Consider the following 22,842-nt stretch of genomic DNA (forward strand, 5'->3'; position numbering starts at 1 on the left):
TATGGGAAAATATTTTTTTCTTTATAATGGAACATGTGTTCCTAAGCTAAAAATTGTTATATTTCACTGATTGCCACTTGCAATTACTTTGACTGCTTTCCTGATTCCACTTGTAAAACTGATCCTCTCAAGAAAAGTAATGAAAATCAGATGGAAACTACTGCACTCTGAGATGAACACATGGATATGGAATACCACCAGCATTAGCTGAAAAGCCTTTTGAGCAAAAACTGAAACGCACGGTTGGTTGTAACATTATTCATCAATTATAGCTACTCAAGAAGCAGTTGGGGTTCTGGCAGCCCTTTGTTGATAAAGATCCTATTCCTCCCCAACACCAAATTACTATAGATTCAAAGCACAGTTTAAATAAAATCCTCAGATTACAGCCACTGGGAAGTGCACGCATCTCACATGTCCACAGGATTTGATTCTGAGCCAAGAATGAATCCACTTTATAAAACAGGGAAAGTCTACTTTCAATATTTTAATTTTGCAGTTAATGATACTAAAGAATTGACTGGGGAAAAAAAGGATTTTGTCTAAGGGCATGTCTCAGTTGTCAACATACAAAAAACTTTTTTTCCAAGAAAATTCAGAATAAAGAAATATGGGTTAAATGACTCAGAAAAGTATCAACTGGGCACAAGGCCATTTTCCCCTTATCAATGTTAACAAATGTCTCTGAAAAACGCATCTGGGGCCAAGGAGGAGGTACAAAGAGAGACTCATCTCTAAAGGAAGGAAATCAAACACACCCAATCCTCTTTGCATACATTTTTATCAGTTCTTATGTACTGAATTTTGTTTTGATGTGCTGCTCAAGTTTGAATAATAAAATTTTTTGAGGGGGGATAGGTTGATACTGAATAATGGCCATACTTGCTAGGGTTAAGAATTTAAAGGTTCAATCCCCAAATGACTAAGCACCTGGGATCAATACTGTACCTCCAAATGCTTTAAGGATTTAGGACTTGATATTTTGAAAGGAAGAAAATTTGAAATAAAAACATTCAATACCCAGTGGAGCTAATTATTAGGCTAATGTTTACATCTTGACAATAATGCTGAAGCTCCACTTAATTTTGGCACTTGTCTATAAGGAGGTAATACCTATCATGAAAGCCTCCTTCTGGCAAATTCTTTTATCCACTCTGGCAGAAAGACAATTTAGGCAAATTTGCTCCCATAGTCCTTTGCAAGGTGAAGATGAGATATGGCTCTAAGATCTATTGACTCCTGTATACATACAACCCAACATAACAAGCTGTGCAGAGAGATGAATGAGAAAATATTTTGGGAAGGGTGGAGGCTTGTCCTTCTAAAAATATTAACCCCAGATTGGAAGCTAAAGTTAAACAGCAGTCTGTTTCAAGTAGACGAGACCCCAGTTTTCAATGTGACATATTTAGAAAGGTTTTTCAACAAAGCTTGTGAAAGTACACAATATGCTGGCTTTCTGAATGTTTTGGTGCCATGAAATGCTTCTTCAGACTCTTGATGAGGATGCTTTTTGCTGGTAGGCTTGATCAACACAATTCTTTCCCGTTTTTGGGGGGTGACCTTCTCCAAGCAATACATATTTGTTTATTTAATTTTCAATTCCCTGCTTTCTCCAGAAAATGATTTGCATCTGCTAATGCAACACTAATCAGAGTGTACTCTTAATATAAGTGTGTGAGAATTAATTGAATTGCTTCGGGGCTCTGATAGATGGAGCCTAACTTGAAATACAGTGCTGAAAGAATATAGAATTATGATAATTTAGCTGACTGCCTTTCTTTCTTGGAGTCAAGGAGACCTTCTTCTAACTCTACTAACAGTGTTTGGCTTGGGATTTTTTTTTTTTACTTTTAGTTTTCAGTGGGGGAGGAGTTATAAAAACAACAGGGATATGACAAAGATGTTCACCTTCTGCTAGTCACATTCATAATCTTAGGACACACTGGCTCCACTGTAGGATCTGACTCCTGCAGTCTCTTGGTCTTAACGTCTTGTTCAAAAAGAGCAGCTCTGATCCAAAACCTGTCCATTTCTATGGCTTGACTACATTTATAAGTAGGTTTTCATGATTTCATATGTATGGTTTCAAATACATTCTCTAATTAATAACAGGTAACTGTTCTAACACCATACATGTTTATCATTCTAAGTCGACCTGGACTAATGGCATATTATATCAATATGACCCATTCCTGTGTTATATTTTATCAGTTTATAGACTGTTCTTTATTGGGGCACTTTAAGCCATTACTGACATGCTTTACCTTGAGTCTGTGTGTTGGGGTAACTAAACTTGGAGCTGTAAACTTGAGCTTTTAAAACTAACAGAGCCAGTGATGAGGTGATAGCTGGGTAGAGCTGTGCTTTAGTGTTCTTCATGCATAGCAAACACATATTCAAACAGAATTAGGCAAGTTGTAGGCTCTCCTTCTATTTGTTGGCAATTGCTAGTTAAAGTTTTCAGGGAAAAAGCTTTGTCATGGACTTGTGACTTAACCATATTCTCAGTGGTCTGCCAAACTTTGGCAACTTTACTGTGAGTCCCAAGTCCAAGGACAATTCCCTTTTACTTCATCCAAATATAAGATTAACAAGTCAGCCCCCCCCCACCATGACATTGTTTCTGCATGTGTTTGAATATTACCAGGAAAGGGACTACTCGAAAATATAAAGGTATTCTGTTTGAAAGAGTATTTGTGATGAATAATTTGGTATTGAAGAATACTTTAAAATCTTGAAACCATGTTACAATGTCAAAGGATATGCCACCTGAGTTGTTCTGTCAGGTCAGGGTAAAAACAAGAGTATTTTTTCCTACTAATCTGAGAAGGATTAATTGCTATTCAAATTGTTATGAATTAGATTTTCTGGACAGAATTTGGCTTGAAAAGATTTGTTAAAAGAGTGTTTGCTATTATAAAAGGTTTATAATAAATCCTTATGTCTTGATGTTAGGTAAAAAAGCATTCCCCAAGTAGTACATAAATTATTTTGTTAATGTGAAATTAAGTAATCATAAGAAGAATGTTCACACTTTCAAAAGCACGATGTAGGGGAAATTCTGTGTGCCTTTTAGAGAGTCCTGGAACAATCCTAAGCTCTTGTTAAGAATTTAGAAGTTGATCAAGAAACTGGGACCCATGTCCAGGGCTGCTGGGTGTTTGTTCTTTGACATTTAACCACTCAACTGGTCCAGATCAGTGATTGCTTATCTGCTAAGAAAGGAATGTTGGACAAATGGACTCAAGTCCTTTTGAGTTCTAAAATAAGATGCCTCTCCATGGTATTCTTAACCTGTGTGGATTTGGAAATTTCTATGAAGTTATTTTAAGATAAATAGAGTCTTTGTATCTCTCAGATTAGGTAGGAACACACTCTGATGCTCTTTCAAGCTGATTCCTATTGCTTCTACCTCTGATGTGCTGAGATGAGAGTTTTCAGTGAGATTGATCCTTCAAAATCTTGATTGGAACCTGGTGGGGTAAAAACTCAACAATTTAAAAAACAAGAGGAAATGGTGGTACAAGGCTGGCGGGTGGTCTCTTTGTGGAAAGAAGCCCTCCTTGGCGTTCAGGAGGTGAGAATGAGTCCAAGGCAGCCTTGGAAGGAAGGTGGACTCCATCATGGCTACAGTAATGAACTGACTGCACAGGAGAGATGGAGAGGGCACTCTGCTGAATGCCTTACTGGGGTCCACCTTACACTGTGGCTGATAAACCTAAGTATATTTATTTCCTTTAAGTTCTACAAATCCTTAATGAGGTGAAGTTTATGTCAAAAAGAAACTGTTCTTTGGTAAACCAGTTTTTTCCCTGCTGTAAGACAGAAGGACTTGTGACCCAAATCAACACAAAAGCCACCTTTTATTTGGTAACTCACATCTCCTCCTCCTTCCCTACAAACAAACAAAAACCCTAACAATAATGAATAGCTGGTTAAAACCCAGACTGCAATTTTTACAACCCATAATGCAGAAGAAATTTACTTTGCTGATAACAGCTAACTCAAGAAACAGAAAATAGAAAAACAAAATTCAATAATAATTTAAGAGTAAATTAATTTAATTTCAAAAGACTCAGGCCTTCTTTCCCTTGCACCACGGCAGTCACCCATGGCTGCATCAGAATTGGCAAAATGAAAGATTTTCTTTGCAACACATCAGAGAAAACAAACCTTTCTTACAAAGACATGGTGCTGCAGTATCCCCTGATGTAACTTCAATTTGGCGAATTAGCCTCCCTGTTTCTACAGAATGCACAGCAATTTTTACAAAAGCATGCCTTGCTCTGTGGGCATGTAGCTCATTACAGTGAGCTCATGGGGGACTGGATCACATTCAAAGTACAGGTGAACCCAATGTGCACTTTCTCACTGTTCTGTGTCCTTCTCTGTTTGACTTTCCATACCTTTACACTGCTGAGGTGGCTGGGCTTTGGGGATGGGCAAATGAAAAGAGGTGGGTAAACGAATTGTCTTTGAATACCCAGCAAGATTAGCTATACATGTTGGAGGATTATGAGCACCTGTGATAGAAAGAACTCATTTCTTATTAAGACTTACATTTTCCTTAAAAAAAAAAAAAAATCCAAAACCAACCAAACAAACAAACAAAACCCAAGACTTTGAGCCATTGCAGTATACCTTCCAGCCACATCAAAGTTGTGGCCCAATAAGCTTATATTAATAAGGATGCTGTTGTTATAGGGCTCCATCTAGCAATAAGATAGAAACAAGCATGGGATATGCTTCTTGGAGCTGTGTCTATGGGAAACACTCAGATCCGCAATCGTTTCATCACTAATATATAAAACTTCATCATCATCATAACATCCTTAAGTCAACAATCATCATGAGAATCAAGAGTCAATGCACTTGAAATTTCTGGATATTATGACTGATGTAATAAGCAGACATGAAATAAACCCACACATTCCTAAATACTCTATTGATGAAAAGTAATTCTAAATCTGGAAGGCTCCTTTCCAGCTTCTATATTTAAAAAAGAAAAAAAAAATAGCAGAGCAGATAAAATTAATTATTTTACAGCTTTCCAGCAATCTACAAGCTGTGCATGTGTTCAAACAGAGCCATACCACAGATGATGTAGGCTTTTCTACAGCCTCAGAGAAGTGTAGATGCATTATAGTAATCTGCATAGGTGGATAATAAAAATGAAAAAGATTCCATTCAACTGAAGGCAACAGAGATAAAAATAAACTCATTTCCAGAGCTTTCTGATTTAGTCTTCAATGAGCTCCTTAGAAAAAGAATAAAAAAATCAAAACAATAACAACAACAAAATAATATAACTAGCCATCTCTTTAAATTATTCTCTTCTTTCTGGATTCTATGGTAAGGGAGGAGATGGGGAATAACATCTCCACACACTTGTTCGACAACATGAAGGAGAAAGATGCCACTCAAACAGCTCTAATTAGATTGTTTTTACAAAGACAGCAAGCACCCTGTGAAATTGTTCTAAATTTCCAAGGCTAATTCCCATCTTGCTTGCTACTTAAGACAAATTAAGCTATAAAAATATGTCCATTCACTTCTCCTGAAGAAGAGAGTTACTTTTATGTATTATAAAAAAAACTGAAATGAAAGGATTAAGCTGTGTCACACTTGTAAACAATTAATTTGAAAAGTGAAAGACCAAAATTGTGAAGCCCTCCTAAATCAATGACTGAGGTTCTGAACAATGTGAGAAAAATGAACTCTGTCAATAACCAGATGAGATTTATAAAAATAAGGATTTTTTTTAAAAAAATGGGGTATATATTTTAACACACTTCCCTCAGTACTTTAAATAGAATTTCAAGAGCAGAATAAAACAAACACCACACACCCCACAAACTACTCACATGTGATTAGGAGGGAGGAAGAGAGGGAAGAAACCAGGAAGAGGAAAAAGGGGTCATTCTTTACTGAGGTGATGTGGGAAAGGACACAAAGCAACTATCAAAGGAATTCTATACTCAGGCAAATATTTTTAATTCTTTGATGGCAGGGCTTCATGTAGAACGTTTATATTCACTATAATTAACATTCTATTAGAAAATGTCGGGTAGATTGCTATTTACTTATTTTCCTGGGGTATTTTTGTTTTGGAAAAATACATCAGATCCCTAGATATGGTCTGGGGGTGGGGAAGTGAAGCTATTTCACAATCATGGATATGAGATGCAATTGCAGAATATGTTAACATGTGCTGACAGCTGTTTTAAATGAATCGGCATAGACTTTCTGGGCCCCATGGAAGAGTGGATACAACACAGCTGAAACGCAGGCTCCAGCGCAGTGACAAATGGCGAATTCACACAACAGTGGAACATCAGTAGTTTCTAGTCCTGACTTCTTTAATTAGATTTATCTTAGGGGTAGTGATTTCCTGTGAGATGTTTTCTCATTTTAAAGGTGCTAAATTGCCCATCTCACAAATAATCAAGTGGCTGCAACATCATCTATGTTATTTACACTTGGATTTTTTTTTTGAATTGCTATTATGCAAATCCAACGGCAGATGATCTATTCTGAATTTCCATTTAAAATAACACATTCTTCCCCCTGTTGAAATTTGTAATGTTATTATGGGTCTGGTTTCCATTTATCAAGCACCAATATTTTCTTTTGCTTCGTGGAGTACTCCAAATATATGCAGTTTTCTCATTTGGGTATTGTTAATTTTTCCATAGATCATATGGAAAAGAAGATCCCATCTGAGGATAAAAGGACCCATCTATATAGTAGTAATAAAATTCATAACCATAATGATGAGTTTAATAGTTACCAATATGTATCAGGCATTTCCTTGGTGCCAGACACTCTTGTGAGGGTTTTATATACATTTATTCCTTCTAGTAACTCTAGGAGGTAGATATTGTTAAGGATCCCATTACACAGATTAGGAAACTAAGACACAATAACCCATGTAAGCAAGCTCTTCAGAAGCAAGAGCAGCCTAGGAAGCATTAATAGGAAAGAAGTTCTTGAGTAGGAGATAAGCCCTCTTCAGAAGGCACTCATCAAAGAGATGAAGTGAATATGTTTATATTTTGAAGTTTTAAATATATGCACCCACCCAAGAGAAAAATTAAAACAGACTGCTATGGTCTGAATGTATCTCACAAAATTTACATACTGAAACATAATTGCTAATGTGATAATGTTGAGAGGTGGAAACATTAGGAAGTGATTAAATCATGATGTCAGAGCCCTCAGGGATAGGACTAGGGTCCTCAGAAAAAGCTGGAAGGATTGGGTTTCCAACCCTCCTGCCACTCAAGGGCACAGTATCCCCTACTCTGGAGGATGTGTTAGCAAGGTACCATTTTAAAACAGAGAGACCAGGCCCTCAACAGACTTAAAACCTACTAGCACTTTGGTCCTGGATGTGACAGACTCCAGAAATATGAGAAATTTCTTGTTTCTGTATTACCCAATTTGTGGCAGCTTTTTATAACAGCACAAAAAGGTATAGACTCAATCCCATATATTATCAAGCATTTGTTTAAAAAAATCAAATAAATAAGCAGTGCTAAGAAAAACACATATATCATTCTGGGGCTTATTATTTATCATTTCTGAATCTCTCATAGATCCAACTATTTATACCTGTTTTGGTGAGAGTCACACACCAGCCAATAAACCTGTTTAGAATAAACCCACTGGTTTAAGTGTGTATGTGTGTGTGTGGGAGGGGTGTTTGTAGAAGGAGCCAATTCCTTGATGTCTATGATTTACTATTTGTCTTTTGAGCTGAGGATTTAGAATAAACATTCAACATTTCAGAGATAGCTGGAAGGGTGGTATGCAACCTAGATTTCTGAGGAAACAGAATAAAAGAAGTCAGGAGTTTCTAAACTGGAGAATGGGCTTGCAGAGACTTGAGTGTCCACAAATTCCCTGAAATGAGTGTGCAAATACAGTGTGTGAGTACCCGTTGTTTTCAAGAGGGATTTAAAATGTTTGTCAAATTCATAATGGATCCAACTCTTCCAAAGAGTTATTGTCAACTGCATCAAGTGACATGCCAAAGTCATACAGCTGCTTAAATTAGGATTTAGTTTCCAATTTCCCATCTTCTTATCCAGCATTCTTTCCAATATACCTTAAATTGAGTTAGGTATGACATACAGACACAGCCATCAAATCTGAGAAAGGGACTGTTGGCCTAAATCTTGTACTGGGGAGAACAGCAGCCTTGAATCTAACCAACTACCATTTGGGCTCTGCCATGTCTAGCTATTGATCTTAAAAGTTCTTTAACTTTGTTTTATGTTCCAGTTTCCTCATCTGTAAATTCTGATGGTAATAATTAGACTTAATGTTGTTTTGAACAGGGTAGGTAATGCATATAAAATCTATGACAGGTATCTACCATACAATAGCTACCCATGCTTGCCGAATTGAAAAGTAGCACTTTAATTTTGCTTTATATTTAGACTTGACCAACAACTTAAAAAAAATCATGCCAATATGGCTTTTCAAGTGAAATGTTAATTATAATCCTACTAAGGAAAATAAAGCACTGGCAGCCATGAATATTATTTATATTTTAGAACAAAAACCTCTTTTTTAAAAAACCTAGAACTGCAATAATTAATTTTAGCTAGTTATAAGGCATTACAATAAATAACCTTCCACTGATTGATATTTCTGGGTTTATGAGAAATTAGAGAAGTATATGAAGGCAGTTGAGGTGAGCAGATCACCTAGAGTCAGGTAGAGATGCACTTGTACTTATTTGCAGTGCTGTGACTCTGATGCATTTGGATCACTGATGTTCCCATATTGTGTCAGTATATCAGATTACTCATATGATAAAACAAAGTGAAATTACAAAATGTAATGTCTGCATTAGCCATAGGGGGCTAATGTCAAATGATAAGGCTGGGCTTTTAGATCCATACTAACTGGCTTAGGCATAGTCTACCCTCTGTCAGTGGATAGAGTACAGGCATCCTCTATCAGTGGGAAAGCTTCCTTTTTGGTGTGGGTCAGTGGAGGAATCAGAAGATCTGGATTCTAATGTGAGCTACGTTATTTATTTGTGGAACAACTCTGGGCTCATTTTCTGAGCTTCAGTTTTCTTGTCTCTAATGGGTACTTTTTTATCAAGTAATATATTTATGCCACTACCTCATTAGGTTGCTGTATTCTATAAATAAATAACTGATACAAAAACTACATAAGACAAACTCTTAGAATTCAGGAATAAAGAGATTAGTGATAATCATAAAGTCAAGATTACCTAGCTAGTTAGTGACAGAGGTATGCCCCAAACTCAGATTTCCTTGTTCTTCATCTTTTCATTTGTCTCTTTTCCTGCTTTAATAAAAGTATACTTTATGAACAATTTTGTATTATGAGATTAACATATTATATTTTGTGATTGTGCATACATCAGTATTAGCTTCCCTTTGATCTTTATTTGAAAATATTTATTCTTAAACCATTAAAATAACTCTTATTACCTCTCTTATTTAGGAATTACTATTTTATCTTAAGAACTGCTTAAACATGGAGGGGATCCCTGTGGTAATTGGATTTGTCAAAAATGCAATTGAGTTTCTACAGTGATTATAATTCAACAATTGAAAGGCTTTTGTATTTAGAACTCTCTTGAATTCATTCCGCATCTTTCTCAGCATAAATAAAATGAGTGTGATTTGGAAACATGTCATGAAATGTCACTGCTTTCAAGAAGTTCAATGAGTACGTTGGTGCCCACACACAATTCCCAATTTTGTATATTTTTCCCCCTGTCATCTTCTCAATTGAAGTAAAGTAAAAGTTTGCTCTATTAAGCAAAGACAAAGACAACATGAATCGCCGCAGCCAATTCTAGTGTTTTCTCTAGTATCTGTCAGATCACTCTGCAGTATAATAAGGAGAGAGAGGCTAGCTCTATTGGAAGAATTACTAAAATGCCCAAATTAAGGCCCTCAACCAAAGTCATTTCAGTCAGTCAGTGACACAGGTGGAACCCATTACATGTTACAAATTGTGCATGAAGTCACTTAACATTTTAATACACTCAAAAAATCTGGTCCTGGGCTAGCAAACCTGTCCATCCAGGAGAGGGTTCAGGTAGTGGTCATGTGGTTCCAGTCGCCATCATTCTGTCTTTGGGGTCTGGGATATAGAATGATTGACTGTACACTTAAATACCTACTGTTTAGGGCTTAGTTGAAGACAAAGTGCTGTTCATGGTTGTAATCTAGATTAAAGCTTTCTGTGCAGCCCATAAACTTCAATTAAATGCTCTAACCTTTTGTGTAACACTTCAAATTGAAAGACTTTTGGTTTCTAGGTCAGCTCTAGATTTTGGGTATATTAGCGGGCATAGAGCTATAAAAAGGCGGGTTCTAGTCTGATTCAAGTGCTTTTGCTTCTATATTGTAAAAATAGCATATGAATAAAATGAGCATACGTTTCCAACTATCATAATAAAGGTTCAAGGAGGTTTTTTTTTTTTTATTATTCTTCAATACACTTTGTGGTTCAGATGTGGAAAATAACAGGTTAAGAAAAATAATGACAAAGTGCCAAAAATATAGGGAGCTAGTAGTACTGAGTGACCTAATTCTGAGTGGAAATAACATTATAATACAGCAAAGGCTGAGTGACAAGTTCTCTCCATGCCAAATTCATTCTCATCTTACATTCGTCTATTTTATTTCTATAATTTTCCTTACTTTGCTAATGAAAAAAATGATTTCTCTGTGACTTGGTTTTGCTTTACATTTACTATGGAAATAATTGAAGAGACCTGAGATGATAAATTGTTATTATTTTTTTATATTTTAAAATGAGAAATATGCATATAAAACGTAAACCCTCTACATATACTAATTATAGTTTCTAAACAACCTGAAAATAAGAAATTACCTATTTTGACACTACCCTGCCTAAACTAGCATTGCTGCCTAAACTAGCATTGGTGAAACTTGATGAACTTAATCCAGGATGAGAGATTTTAACTCTTGAACACCTAGTATATTTGATCAACTAAAAAAGGGCCTATAACATTTTCCGCAATCAAAAGTAAATTGTGAGAATTTTAAAAGCCTATTTATACCACACAACACCCTTTTGAGGATAGGAGACAGCAGATATGAACCTGCTCAAATGCTGAAAGATTATTTCTTGCTCTCCCAAATCTGAAAATAAATGTATCATTGCCTTGGTGCTTATTAGGAAAGCTTTGAAGCAGAGTCCCGCTTTCAAATTAATCTTGGACACTAAGGAGGCAGGCAGGACTTGGTCAGAGCTATGAGATAAGGTGGAAGTCAACATCGTTTTTGGAAGCAAAAAACAAAAAGGGAAAGATACATGAACAAAAACAGGTGAAAATGTCCAAAATGTGAAGTCCTGAGAAGAGCTGGGTCTGAAGCTAGTATTATTCCATGTTTTATAAGACATCAGCAAACTAAGCAGTGAGCCTACCCATTGAAGAGGACACAAAGCCCTTGAGGAACCAGTGGGGATGAGCATGGTTATGAGATAGGTGGTAGCCCTGGCTGGCTACGTGATACACAGAAGGGTTTGAATGGCATGACAAACTGTTTTTGTAAGGACTTTTCAATCCAATGTGCTACTATAACCCCAAAGACTAAGAAAATGCTGAATATTAAGCAAGGACTCCTAAAATGTTCGACTATGGCATGGGAAAGGGGTTTACTACTAGATAAAGGTGAGTGAAAACTACTCTCTCCATGCATTCTGAAGGAGAGCTAGGTATGTTTCAGGAGTAATCCTCAATTAATCATTCTCTCTAGAATATACTTCTACTGCAGCTTTGAGAGACAGATTACCAAGCAGTCCACAAATTAGACACACCAAACATTTCCAATGTACTTAATTTATATTAATTATATCACCAACTCCTAAACTTCAAACTTTCCCCAGTGGATATCCAAATTTATTTAAAAACAATCAATCCTCTCTCCCTCTTTAAGTAGCCAGTTCATTTATGGGCCCCTTCTGACAATCCTCTATTCATTCATACCCTTCAACAGCCATCAGTAAACAAGCCAAGCCCAATTTGCTTCCCCTATAATAACATCAATTACAGTATCAAGTCTGGGGTGGAAGTAATAAGGTAATGAGGGATGGTGCTCTTGTGTCATGGTATCAGTGAGACTGTGCATCTGTAAGAGATGTATTTGTATAGGAAAGAGTGAGAACAAACTGTATATGAATCTTAGGTAAGTAATTTCCTACATGGCTAATAACTTAGCTAAACCTAAATTCTCATGTATGTATTTAAGTCCCCCAAAATAACAGTCTTAATAATATCTGCATTTCCTTACCTTCTATTGCTGATAGGAGAACACGGGAATGATCATATGCAATTACATTTGCATATCTATTCTTTGGTTTGTTTACTTCCAAATTTGAATGTTCCCATGTGAACTGCTGGCCAGGATCAATTGACTTTAAAAGAAAAACAGCACATACAAAATCAATAGTGAATAACACAGAATTATAGGCATTTATCACAGTAACAAACATGATTTAAAAAGAAAATTCTGAAGTCACACTCCATCAAGACCACTCTAGCTCTGAAGCTGAACACTAATGCAAACAGCATAACACAAAATGATTAATCATAGTAAGAAACAGTGATAGTCACCAACATTGATTCAAAAGAAAAAAAAATCAATATGGATGTCCTGTTAATATTGGAAAGGCAGGTTTTTAGTTTTACTTCTCCATTTTCCTCTCTGCTGCTGTAGTTACAAGTTATCTTGGTTCGATATTCCTTCTAGTTCTGTGAACATTATTTAATCTTGATTACACTTTCCTATGTGCATCTAAGCCCAGTCTTTAACTTGAACTGTCTTTCACCGGCTATGCTGCCTGTTCTTCTCCTACATGCTCACGTCTTAATGGCAATTTAGGGTTTTGTCTGTTTCTTTGTAACATACTATGGGCAATTATCACTGGGCAATTTGTACAACTCAAACTGCTAACAATAACAGAAACAAAGGGAGGTCAAATTAATCATCACAGTCAGAAAGTAAATTTATAACCCAATGCAGATAGAGTATTTTTTTCTATTTATCCTTTTTCCTTTTACTATTGGGTTATCATTATTCATCAAGTTTAGTTCTTTTCTTATTTTAGCTTTAATTTCTTTGATGTTCCAAGAAATTATTCAACCAAAATATTTAAACAAAATTACTGAACAATCTAACATAAACATTGTACAAATATTATATATACACACATATATACATATACACACGTTATAGGTAGAACTATTATCTCAAGAGCAAATAAGACTCTAGTGGACTTGTTAATTTCCAGCTGTGCTAAGAAATCAAAACATCTTTTCTTTCATCACAGGATGCTGACACCTTTTTTAAGATTTCTAATTTCATGCTATATGGAAATATGAGTTGAATAATAACATACATGATTTTAAGTGATCAAAATCAAGGTTTCAATAATAATAATAATAATAATAATAATATAGGTTTACATCCAGGTGAAATATTTTTTAAAAGGTAATAGAATTTTTAGCAGTTATTTTCGATGCTAGATATTTTCTATGCCTTTACATGTATCTGCAGAAGTTGAAAGTAAAACATGCACAACTGCTATCATATTAAAGATGAATGCTTTCTATGGATAGCATGACAGTATAGCACATTAAGCCTGTCAACTCTTAAATAGCTTCCAAATAGTAAAAAAAAAAAAAAAATCAGCAGTATAACTATGCAGTCTCAAATTAACTAAGGAATATAAAACCTTTTTTAAAAAAATTCTTAGCCTGTGCTAATCTAAAGAGGCAATCATTGAACAGTATTCAGTGAAATAATTATCCATGACTTTGGGGTCTAAAGAATAATGTTATCAAAGGACTTTCTAATTTGTTCTTCCAGGGAATGTATGCCATCCCCTGCAGAACACAATTCTCTCCAAGTAATCCGTGAGCTAAAGAAGCTGAAGTTTTCACATGTCCAGGAAGTAGTTTTCACATGTCCTGAATCTGCTCTACACAGAATAGCTCAATTCAATGACTAAGACTCACCTTAAACTATCTCAGGTTGGTCCTAAATCCACAATCCCAATGCCATTCCTTACATCCAGAACTTCAGCATGTGCTGTCTCATTGAAATCCCTTCTCTAACCTCTTATTCCAATCCATTCTTCACACTGTGGTCAAAGATGCTTTGTAAAGTGCAGAGATGAGTCAGGCCCCCGTCTAAGAACTTCTACTGGCTCTCGTGAGTTTATAGCTTCAACTCTAAATTCCTTGTCATAGTCTTACATGTATAGCTTTAGTGATCTTTGCATCTACATTGTATCTGGCTTAGTAAATAGTTTGATGGATATTTTTTAAAAATAAATGAATAGAATTAATGAATACATGTTTTTGAGAAAAGTTCTTAAAGAGAAATCATGGAGTAGTTTCTCTATATAACATGGAAGTTAGAGAACACAGTATGAGATCTTCAATGTACCATGTACCAAAATTTTTAATACTTAATACCCTTTATCATATGGCTTAGAAATTAAGTGCATAATCCTGAAATTAAAACTACCACTAATATTCAACTTTATACTAGTAAATATTACTGGGTAAAGACACTGTCACATTATCCCCTCAGATATCCCAACAAGATGCTAAGGTCACTGATATATAGTGGCTTTTGGTAAAAGGTATTACTCTATTACTCTCTGATTACCTTGTTTTATTCTGACAAAGATTTCCCACATATGTATAAAATGGCATACATTTCATTATAATAATAAAATTGCATCTATCAACTCAAACACACGGTTAATTCCTGTTCATTTCTGCTCTTGCCACATATCCTTAGCCCTCTGTGTGATTTATTAAATACCTACATTGTTCAAAAATTGGAAATGGAAAAATGAGCTGTGTACCACATGTTAATATGCTTCGACTTAAAGTGTGGTCCATGAGAAAATGACCTACAAGTAACAGGATGATTATAATAATGGCTGCTGAGTCATTATGCTTTAGATACAATATAATTTAATTTTTACAATTGTTATGAGGTAACTATTGATTTTCCCCCCATTTAACAGACAAGGAAATTGAAACAAAGAAAGATTAGTTGAATAAATCGTACTGAGAGTCTGCTCTGTGACAGGCACTGTGATACTTGATGGTTAAGTAATTTGGCTCAACACACACAGACTCCTAGTTATCCTCAAACTCAGGTCTGTGTGGATTCAGAGCTCAGCTGAGAATTACTAGGGGGTGATTCTGTTCCTTAACCTTCCAGAATGCCAGTGCAAAACGAGGAAGCTCAACACATGAAGCACTTCTAAGTATAACTATCCTTTACCTCGCCATTCCGAATGATATTTCTTCCCAACTTATCATTTTGTGTCATTCTAGGACAATTACATAAGGAATCAAGTTTTAAAAATGAGGTTGGCTTCACGTGGATGATAAAACAGATGGGACGCAGCTTACATTTATACTTGTTTTACACAGATCAAACAAACGTTGATTAAATAATGCTGACTTGTCTGTGTGCAACACAGCCCTCATCCATCTGGACCTATCTGTCTGACTGAACGTTTAACAATACACAGCATAGGTCATTATTTTTGGAGCTTGTCAGAATGCTGAGAGCAGTAAACTCAGTAAGAAGAATAACTACTGAAAGTAGGTAAGGTATCCAAACTTTTTAATTTTTTTTTTTTATTTTTTGTGGGGAAAAAACAAAAAACTTTGAGAAAAATCATGTTTCCATTGTCCATGATAATGAGTCAAACATCAGAGATGAATAAGATCCTAATTCTCTAACCCCATTTTTTAGGTTTTTCTTAGTGCAAGGGATGCATGGTTGCTTTGCCTCTTTGTTCCTTGGCTTCCTTTGCTGCTAAGGATGAATGAAACAGTCTACACAGAGAAAGAGGAGTGTAGATCTTGAGGGGTGCAGAAGTTGACTTCCAATTGGAACTCACATTTCTAGCTGGTTTACCCTGACCATGCATCTTCCTACTACAAGGTAAGCCTAGGTCAGTCACCACAACAGTATTCAAAACAATGTGGAATAAGCACCCTTTTCCCAAGGGACTCAATTCCGTTCTTTGGACCTGCTATCAGTATCTGTTTGTGAGGCTGGCTCTCAACTCTTTCTATTCATCCTGTGGTTAGACACACTTCCTGTGTGTCATCCTTGCCTTCCCAGCACTCAAACCACAGTCCTAACTTCTGAAACTGGAATTCTGGCTAGGTTTTTTTTTTTTTTTTTTTTTTTTTCTCCTCCTAATCTCCCTTGAGGAGAATTTTGCAAGTTGGAAATAAAACAAAGTAGATCTATTCAACCAATCTGATTAGTAGACTCTTTATGAACTATGTGACATTTGTACGTGGAATTGTTAAGGAGTTCATGAACCAGAAGGATCTCCACTCAGTCAATAAGTTCCTTGAGACAGAATCCTGGGTGGGTGCTACATAGTATCTAAAACATTACCAAGATACCTAAGTATTGCTGTCTGCTGGATTGGTGCTGGGCTGCCCTTCCAGCTTTTGACAAAATCACCCTAATACTAACAGATCTTCAACTCAATAGCTTTGCTTCACTGAGAAAAACGTGACCAAATAGAAGGAAAATCTTCCTTGTGAGTGATTTAAAGAAGAAAGAGAGTCCAAGTCGACACTTGGTAACATCAAATACTTTGCATTGATTTAGACTTGAACGTGATGGTCTGAGAGTTCTAATCTTTAACAAGAACTTTGTCTTAAAATAAGTTATTGGAAAAATAAGCTATGTAACATAAAGGTTTATAATTTTGCACTGCACTCTTGATTAAAAAGCCAGAATTCGAAAGAAAATATTTATAACTAATATTTATAATAACACTTAGATAAAATTTTGTTTTCTTTCTGCTTTTCACATATTAACCTTATTTTACCTTCACAAAGAACCTAGAAGTAGAAAAGAACCACTATTAGCACGATTCTGTGGTTGAATAAAACTATGGTACACAGAAGTAACTATGTCACAGTCAAACAGATAGTGGGTGAAGAAGCCAGGTTTGGGTTCTAGGCATTCTGGCCCCCAAGTCTGAGGGCCAAAGGGCCATGTTATGCTCCTCTGTAGCTAAGCTGGAGAAAACTCTTTGACTGTCACTCACTTGCCTTTTGGTTGTTTCTCTGAAATGTAATACAAAGAAGGCTGGGAATAGACTCTGTAGACTACTGATGATCTATTTTTGTAATTTAAACACAGAACAAAAGAGTGACCATAAATCTGAACATCAGATTACAGACACTGAGTAAAACTTCATCCCAATATGAAAGTGATTTTTTTGTAAAGCTGAGATCTTTATCATCTAAAAGCAACGTCCTTCAATAGACTGCAGAATTCAATGCTTACACAGAAGAAAAATATAATTCCCATATGCAAAACACCACATAATAGTAGTTACCCTGTTCCACTCCACTCTTGACCTCAGGAAGAAAAAAACCTCAAAATATTCCTTTAGAAACTCATCAAAGAGAAACCACAAAAAAGAGAAGAGATTCATCTTATTTCTGTGTTTCTAAAACAAACTAACAAAAATTTAATTATACAGAATAAATAGACCATCTAGTTCACTAGCCAAACTTAGAGTTCAGACCATCATTTTTATAGGGATTTGAACTTTCAAAGACCTTAACGTTGAGAGAAATACTATCTTTCCACATCATTCTCCATTAGCGGGCTCGTTTGGCTCTTACTCAGTGTGGTTTGCTGAGATATTCTCAAGTTCTTTCTGAGGTTTAGAACAATCTGCTATTGACCTTGTGTTTCTGCAATGAAGGCTTTTAAAATTCTTATTCATTCATACTCTCTATTTGAAAATGGTAAGTTAATATATATCCATCTGAAAAAGACCCATGTTTGCATGGTTGGGAAGGACTGTGTTTTGCACTGTTGGCAAAGCCCTTCAATTGGCATAATAAGTACTTTCTTCAAAGAAGAGCATGAGTTCCTTTGAATCCAACAATACTTTATAAACTGGATGTGAGAAAGGGGTGGAAAGTCCAGTGATGGGCAATGTCTGAGAGTCAGAGAGCAGCATGTTAGCTTTCTCTTTGCACTTGATTAACTGGGTCAGGTCATGTAACTTGGGTCTGTTTGCTCTATTTCCTTTTTCCTTTATCTTCCAAGTGTTAGGTTTGTGCCCTCCTCCTCTTATCTCCCTTGATCCAATTAGTTATCAAATCTTACTGAGTCTTTCCTTATAAGGGCACCTTTGATCCAGGCTACCATTAGAGTGTAAAGAACTCCACCAAAAAATTTTTCCAGGCTCCTAGGGTTAATTAATGAATGAATGTTGAAGTTCCTCACCTTTAACAGCAGGAAAGACATACAAGATTTATAAATGTACCACATTTATCAAAGGTAGCTGAAAGTGCTCCAATCGGATATTTTGTACAATTAAATTTTATCTCCAGGCAACAGTTACATCAACTCTATATGTTGCCCAGTGGTTTGATCTGAAATTCTGACTGCAACATATTAGGTAACAAATATAGAAAGTTGCTTGAAGTAATATTTCTCTATATACATTTTTTTTTTTTTTTAGAATTGGTACGTAGGGAGGCAAAAAGGATAAACTGCACTCATAGTGAATCATTTAAATATGTAAAGTAATTATTTGAGGCAACGTTTTGGTAAACATTTTCTTCTGAATCACATCTCAGCACTAAGGAAGAAGTTGTTTATTTCAAAGAGGATACTCCTAGACATACATTAAAATTATCTTCATTTACCAGGGATTCAAAATGATGAAAAACAGCTTCAATAAAGACAAAAACACGGGATTATTCCTCAACTCAGTAGGGCAACATAATGTGTTCTCTGGAATCCAAATAAGTTGTTTTACTACTTTATGTGACTGTGGAAAGGATTTTTGAGAGATCCTTCCAAATAAGGGTTTGAGAAAAAACATGCACCTTTAAGATATGGAGATTTAAAATGCCAGCGTTTTCATTATGCATTCCTTTTTAATATGCCCAACACTTTGCAAAATACTAAAAGCAAAAGTTATTCCTGGTTCCCAAAGGCAATGTTTTAGTGCAGTGAGAGCAGTGACATGTTTTAATTCTAGTGTTTTAGTTTTTATCTATTTATCATCTACATCAAATAAAATGAATAAGAAGAAAGGGTTGGACAGGTTTATAGTTGATGTTCATAAGGACCAGAGTATCACGGAAAATCACTTTACAGACAGAGTTCACACATCAGGATTTCTGATGCTATTTGAAAAAGCAAAAAGAATTAAAGAATTTCAGACAGCTGAGGACAGGAAAAGGTTCTTAGAAATTTATGAATTGTAATGCATTCCACTGTCATATATAACAAATTAGAATAAAAAATTTAAAAAAGAGATAAAGTTGACTGAACTGGTAAAAAGCAATTACAATAATTTACAAATATAAGTCACTTGATCAGCAAATCTTCAAGGGATTGATATTAGGAATTAAATTGGTTGTGCACTCTAGGAACATTAGAGAATATAGCAATTGTACATAAGTAACAGTCAAATGAAATGATCTATTGAATGCAATTGATGCGTACTGTTAAACTGAATATTTTGTAGTTGCAACCTTTCTTTCCCATGAAAAATAGCACCCATTTTGGGCACAAAATTAGTAAGATAAAAACATTCACTCCTCATTACCCTTTGTTAATGCTGGCATTTATGAAGACACAAAAGGATCAAGGGTAGAGCACCTGATGCAGAGTTATCACTAAAAGAATGCTAGATATTCTGCATCCTCCGCCTGTACACACTCACAGCCTCCTGTCAGAACACCCTTGGCCCAGGGCAATCTTAGCAACCCAGCAATGTCTGCTTTCTCCTTAACGCCAATCCTATCTACTCTGACATAAAACTTCATATTCACTTTTAAGCACAAAACTTAGGGAACTGCTCCATTAATTTAGACAAAGAAATCCATTTCTTCCCTTCTACTTACTATATGACAATCTATCTACATCATTTGGAACCTAATCCGTCTTTGGGGCAGAGATAACACAAGTGCACAAGTAGCCACATATCCTTCTTACATTTTCCTTTCATTTGCTAATAGAGGACTGATCATTCAGGAAAAAACAGTGCATAAGTAAATTCAAAAGAAAACCAACTGATGAATGAATAGCTCAGTTCCATAATTGTTGTGACTCATACTGCCTCAGCATTTAAAAAGCAACACTGTAAGGAAAACAGCAAAGATAAATCATCATCTAGGTTTTTAAAAGTCAGATGGAGTTTTCCTAAGTGATAACATTAACTCTTTTTCATAAAACATAAGAAGTTTTAACCTGATTTTAAATACTTCCCTCCCCCATATTTAGTTTCAGATGTGGACAGGGGTGGGGGGAAAGATGAAATTCAAAACTGAAACATGAATCAACTTTGTTAATATTCAGTCCATGCCATTCTAATCTTATTTTCTGGATCAGAAAAAAATTCTACATCCAAAATGAAATGAGAAAAACTGGCGCTTTCTCCAAGTCTGTGACAGAACATAGAAAATCCCAAAGAATCACTTAAAAAACTCTCTACCTCATTTCATCCCCAAATGTATTTTGTACAAACTATCTGGTTGAAACACAGGAGTTCCCACAAGTGCCTTTTGGGCACAATATATATGTACTAAGAAGCCCCCTTGCTGTTGATATTATTCTTTGCAGGAAAGGTAGCAATATAACATACTAAATATAAACTTCTAATTAAAGAAGACACACAAGCTGATCATTATTACTTATTCCCATGGTGCTTAGGTATCTTAGAAAGTACTTACAATCAAAAGTGTCAGTAGACTGTTCTCTTGCACATAAGCAAACTATAAACGCTCAAACTAACACAACTTAGAATTTAGAGTTTCTTTCTAAACTAAAAGATTATTTCCAAAATTTATTTGTTTTGTTCAAATTGTACAGTGTTTATATATTTTAGTTGTAATTGGACACGATACATTTTTATGTGGTGCTGAGGATCGAACTAGAGCCCCCCATATCCTAGGCAAGTGCTGTACCGCTGAGCCATAACCCCAGCCCTGTACAGTATTTTTTAAAAAATATTTTTAGTTGTAGATAGACACAATATCTTTATATTTATTTAGTTTTCTTACATGGTTCTGAGGATCGAACCCAGTGCCTCATAGGTGTGAGGCAAGCACTCCACCACTGAGCTACAACCCTAGCCCCTTACAGTGTTTTAACATCGTGATATTCTTAAAGACTATTCCAGCTAAAACATTGTATTAGAAATTACACTGATAATTTATCATAGCAACCCTTTTGAAAAAGCTGGAATCACTTGAGAATATTGCTACAGGGGAGTGATTTCTCTGATGTTATATACTCCAGCATTTAGCATATAGTTCATTTTTAAATGTATTTGCAGAATGAATCCGGCAGCATACAGGGCAATGATGACTGTTTTCTGGAACCTTAGAATTAGTTAAGTAAGAGTCTCCTTCAAAGGTGGATGCTGATCCAAGACAGGGAGGGTGGAGACATGGAAAAAATGAAGGAACTCTGATTGGGCATAGGGGTGGGAGGGTGCAGGGTGGGCAGGAAAGATGGTGGAATGAGATGGATATCATTATCCTAGGTACATGTAAGACTGCACATAGGGTGTGATGCTACATTGTGTACAATCAGAAATGAACAGTTGTGCTTCAATTGTGTATAATAAATCAAAATGCATGTGGCTGTCATATATACCTCATTAAAAGAAATAAATTTTAAAAAAGAAAAAACTGGAAAAAATGTAAACACAAGCTGGATTAGATGGGAGATATGTAAAAATCATTTAAAATAAATTGAATGGCTCCCAGTTCACACTAGGCTGCAGTTTAATTCATAAGAGCCCTTCTTATGTGGCACTTTTGAAATACACCCTAAGCTCATACCCACAGCAGCCTTTCATGCCATGACCCTAACTCTTGCAGACTTCCGACTCAGTATTCACATGTATCATACAAGGGCTACTTGCTAGGTGGCAGTTCAGTATTGATCACACTACCAAATTCTTTTCCCCAGCGGTATGTGTTTATACAATTAATCAACCAGTTTGACATAAAAACAAACTAAAAAACAATGGGGAAAAAGCTGTTATAACAACTGTGCTCTGCAGAAGACTCAAGGTCAGAAATGTTGGGAGTTGTGGGGAGAGTGGAAGGGTTCAGATGAGATGGAAGAAAAAATTTTCACAACAGAGCTCTGGTGCAGGCAGGGTTTTGGTTAGAGAGACCTTAGGTCCTGGTTTACATCTGTGGTCCCGGTGTAATTATTAATAATACTCTCTTTCCCACTTGGGGCAATAAATTATGTGGCCATCCCAGATTAGAACATGTCCCAACTTTGTCCTACCCACATAAATGAGCTTCAGGACAGGGTCATGACCATCAGAGTCAGGAGTGCAGGGGTGTGGGTGTCAGGCTTTGCTAAATACTAAGTTCACTTACAGACTGTGTCATGGAAAAGTGGGTGGGGAAAAGTAATGAGTAATTTCTGCACTATATCACCTGTCCTCACATCCTTAACCTTGGGATACAACAGTGAGATATTAAAACCAGAAAGAGAAAAGGTGGCTGTCCTGACTCAATGAAAACGTAACTCACGTGGGGAGCTGCATGCAAGAGAGAAAAAGGAAGCGGGCAGAGTGTGTGCTTTTTAACAGGTACCCTGCTCTCTGGAAAAAAGAAATCAGCAATGTGGCCTGTTGAGATAACCACTTTTTTCCTTTTTTAGGGGCAGGGTAGATGATGGGAGGAATGTGTTAGTGAATAAGCTGGTTGGATGTGTGTTCAACTGTGGAGCAAAGAACAAAGTTAAT

General features: G+C 35.9%; 1 protein-coding gene across 1 annotated transcript in view; it reads right to left on the minus strand.

The window, feature by feature from the left end:
* The window catches only part of Ptprd (protein tyrosine phosphatase receptor type D), a 380,695-nt gene that overhangs the window by 59,134 nt on the left and 298,719 nt on the right, over positions 1-22,842 (minus strand). Inside the window, exon 27 of the mRNA XM_071600638.1 lies at positions 12,321-12,444. Coding sequence (XP_071456739.1) covers positions 12,321-12,444 — 124 coding nt within the window. The remainder of the gene's footprint in view (positions 1-12,320; positions 12,445-22,842) is intronic.

Source organism: Marmota flaviventris, chromosome 13 (assembly GCF_047511675.1).
Source record: "Marmota flaviventris isolate mMarFla1 chromosome 13, mMarFla1.hap1, whole genome shotgun sequence".
Taxonomy (NCBI): Eukaryota; Metazoa; Chordata; class Mammalia; order Rodentia; family Sciuridae; genus Marmota; species Marmota flaviventris.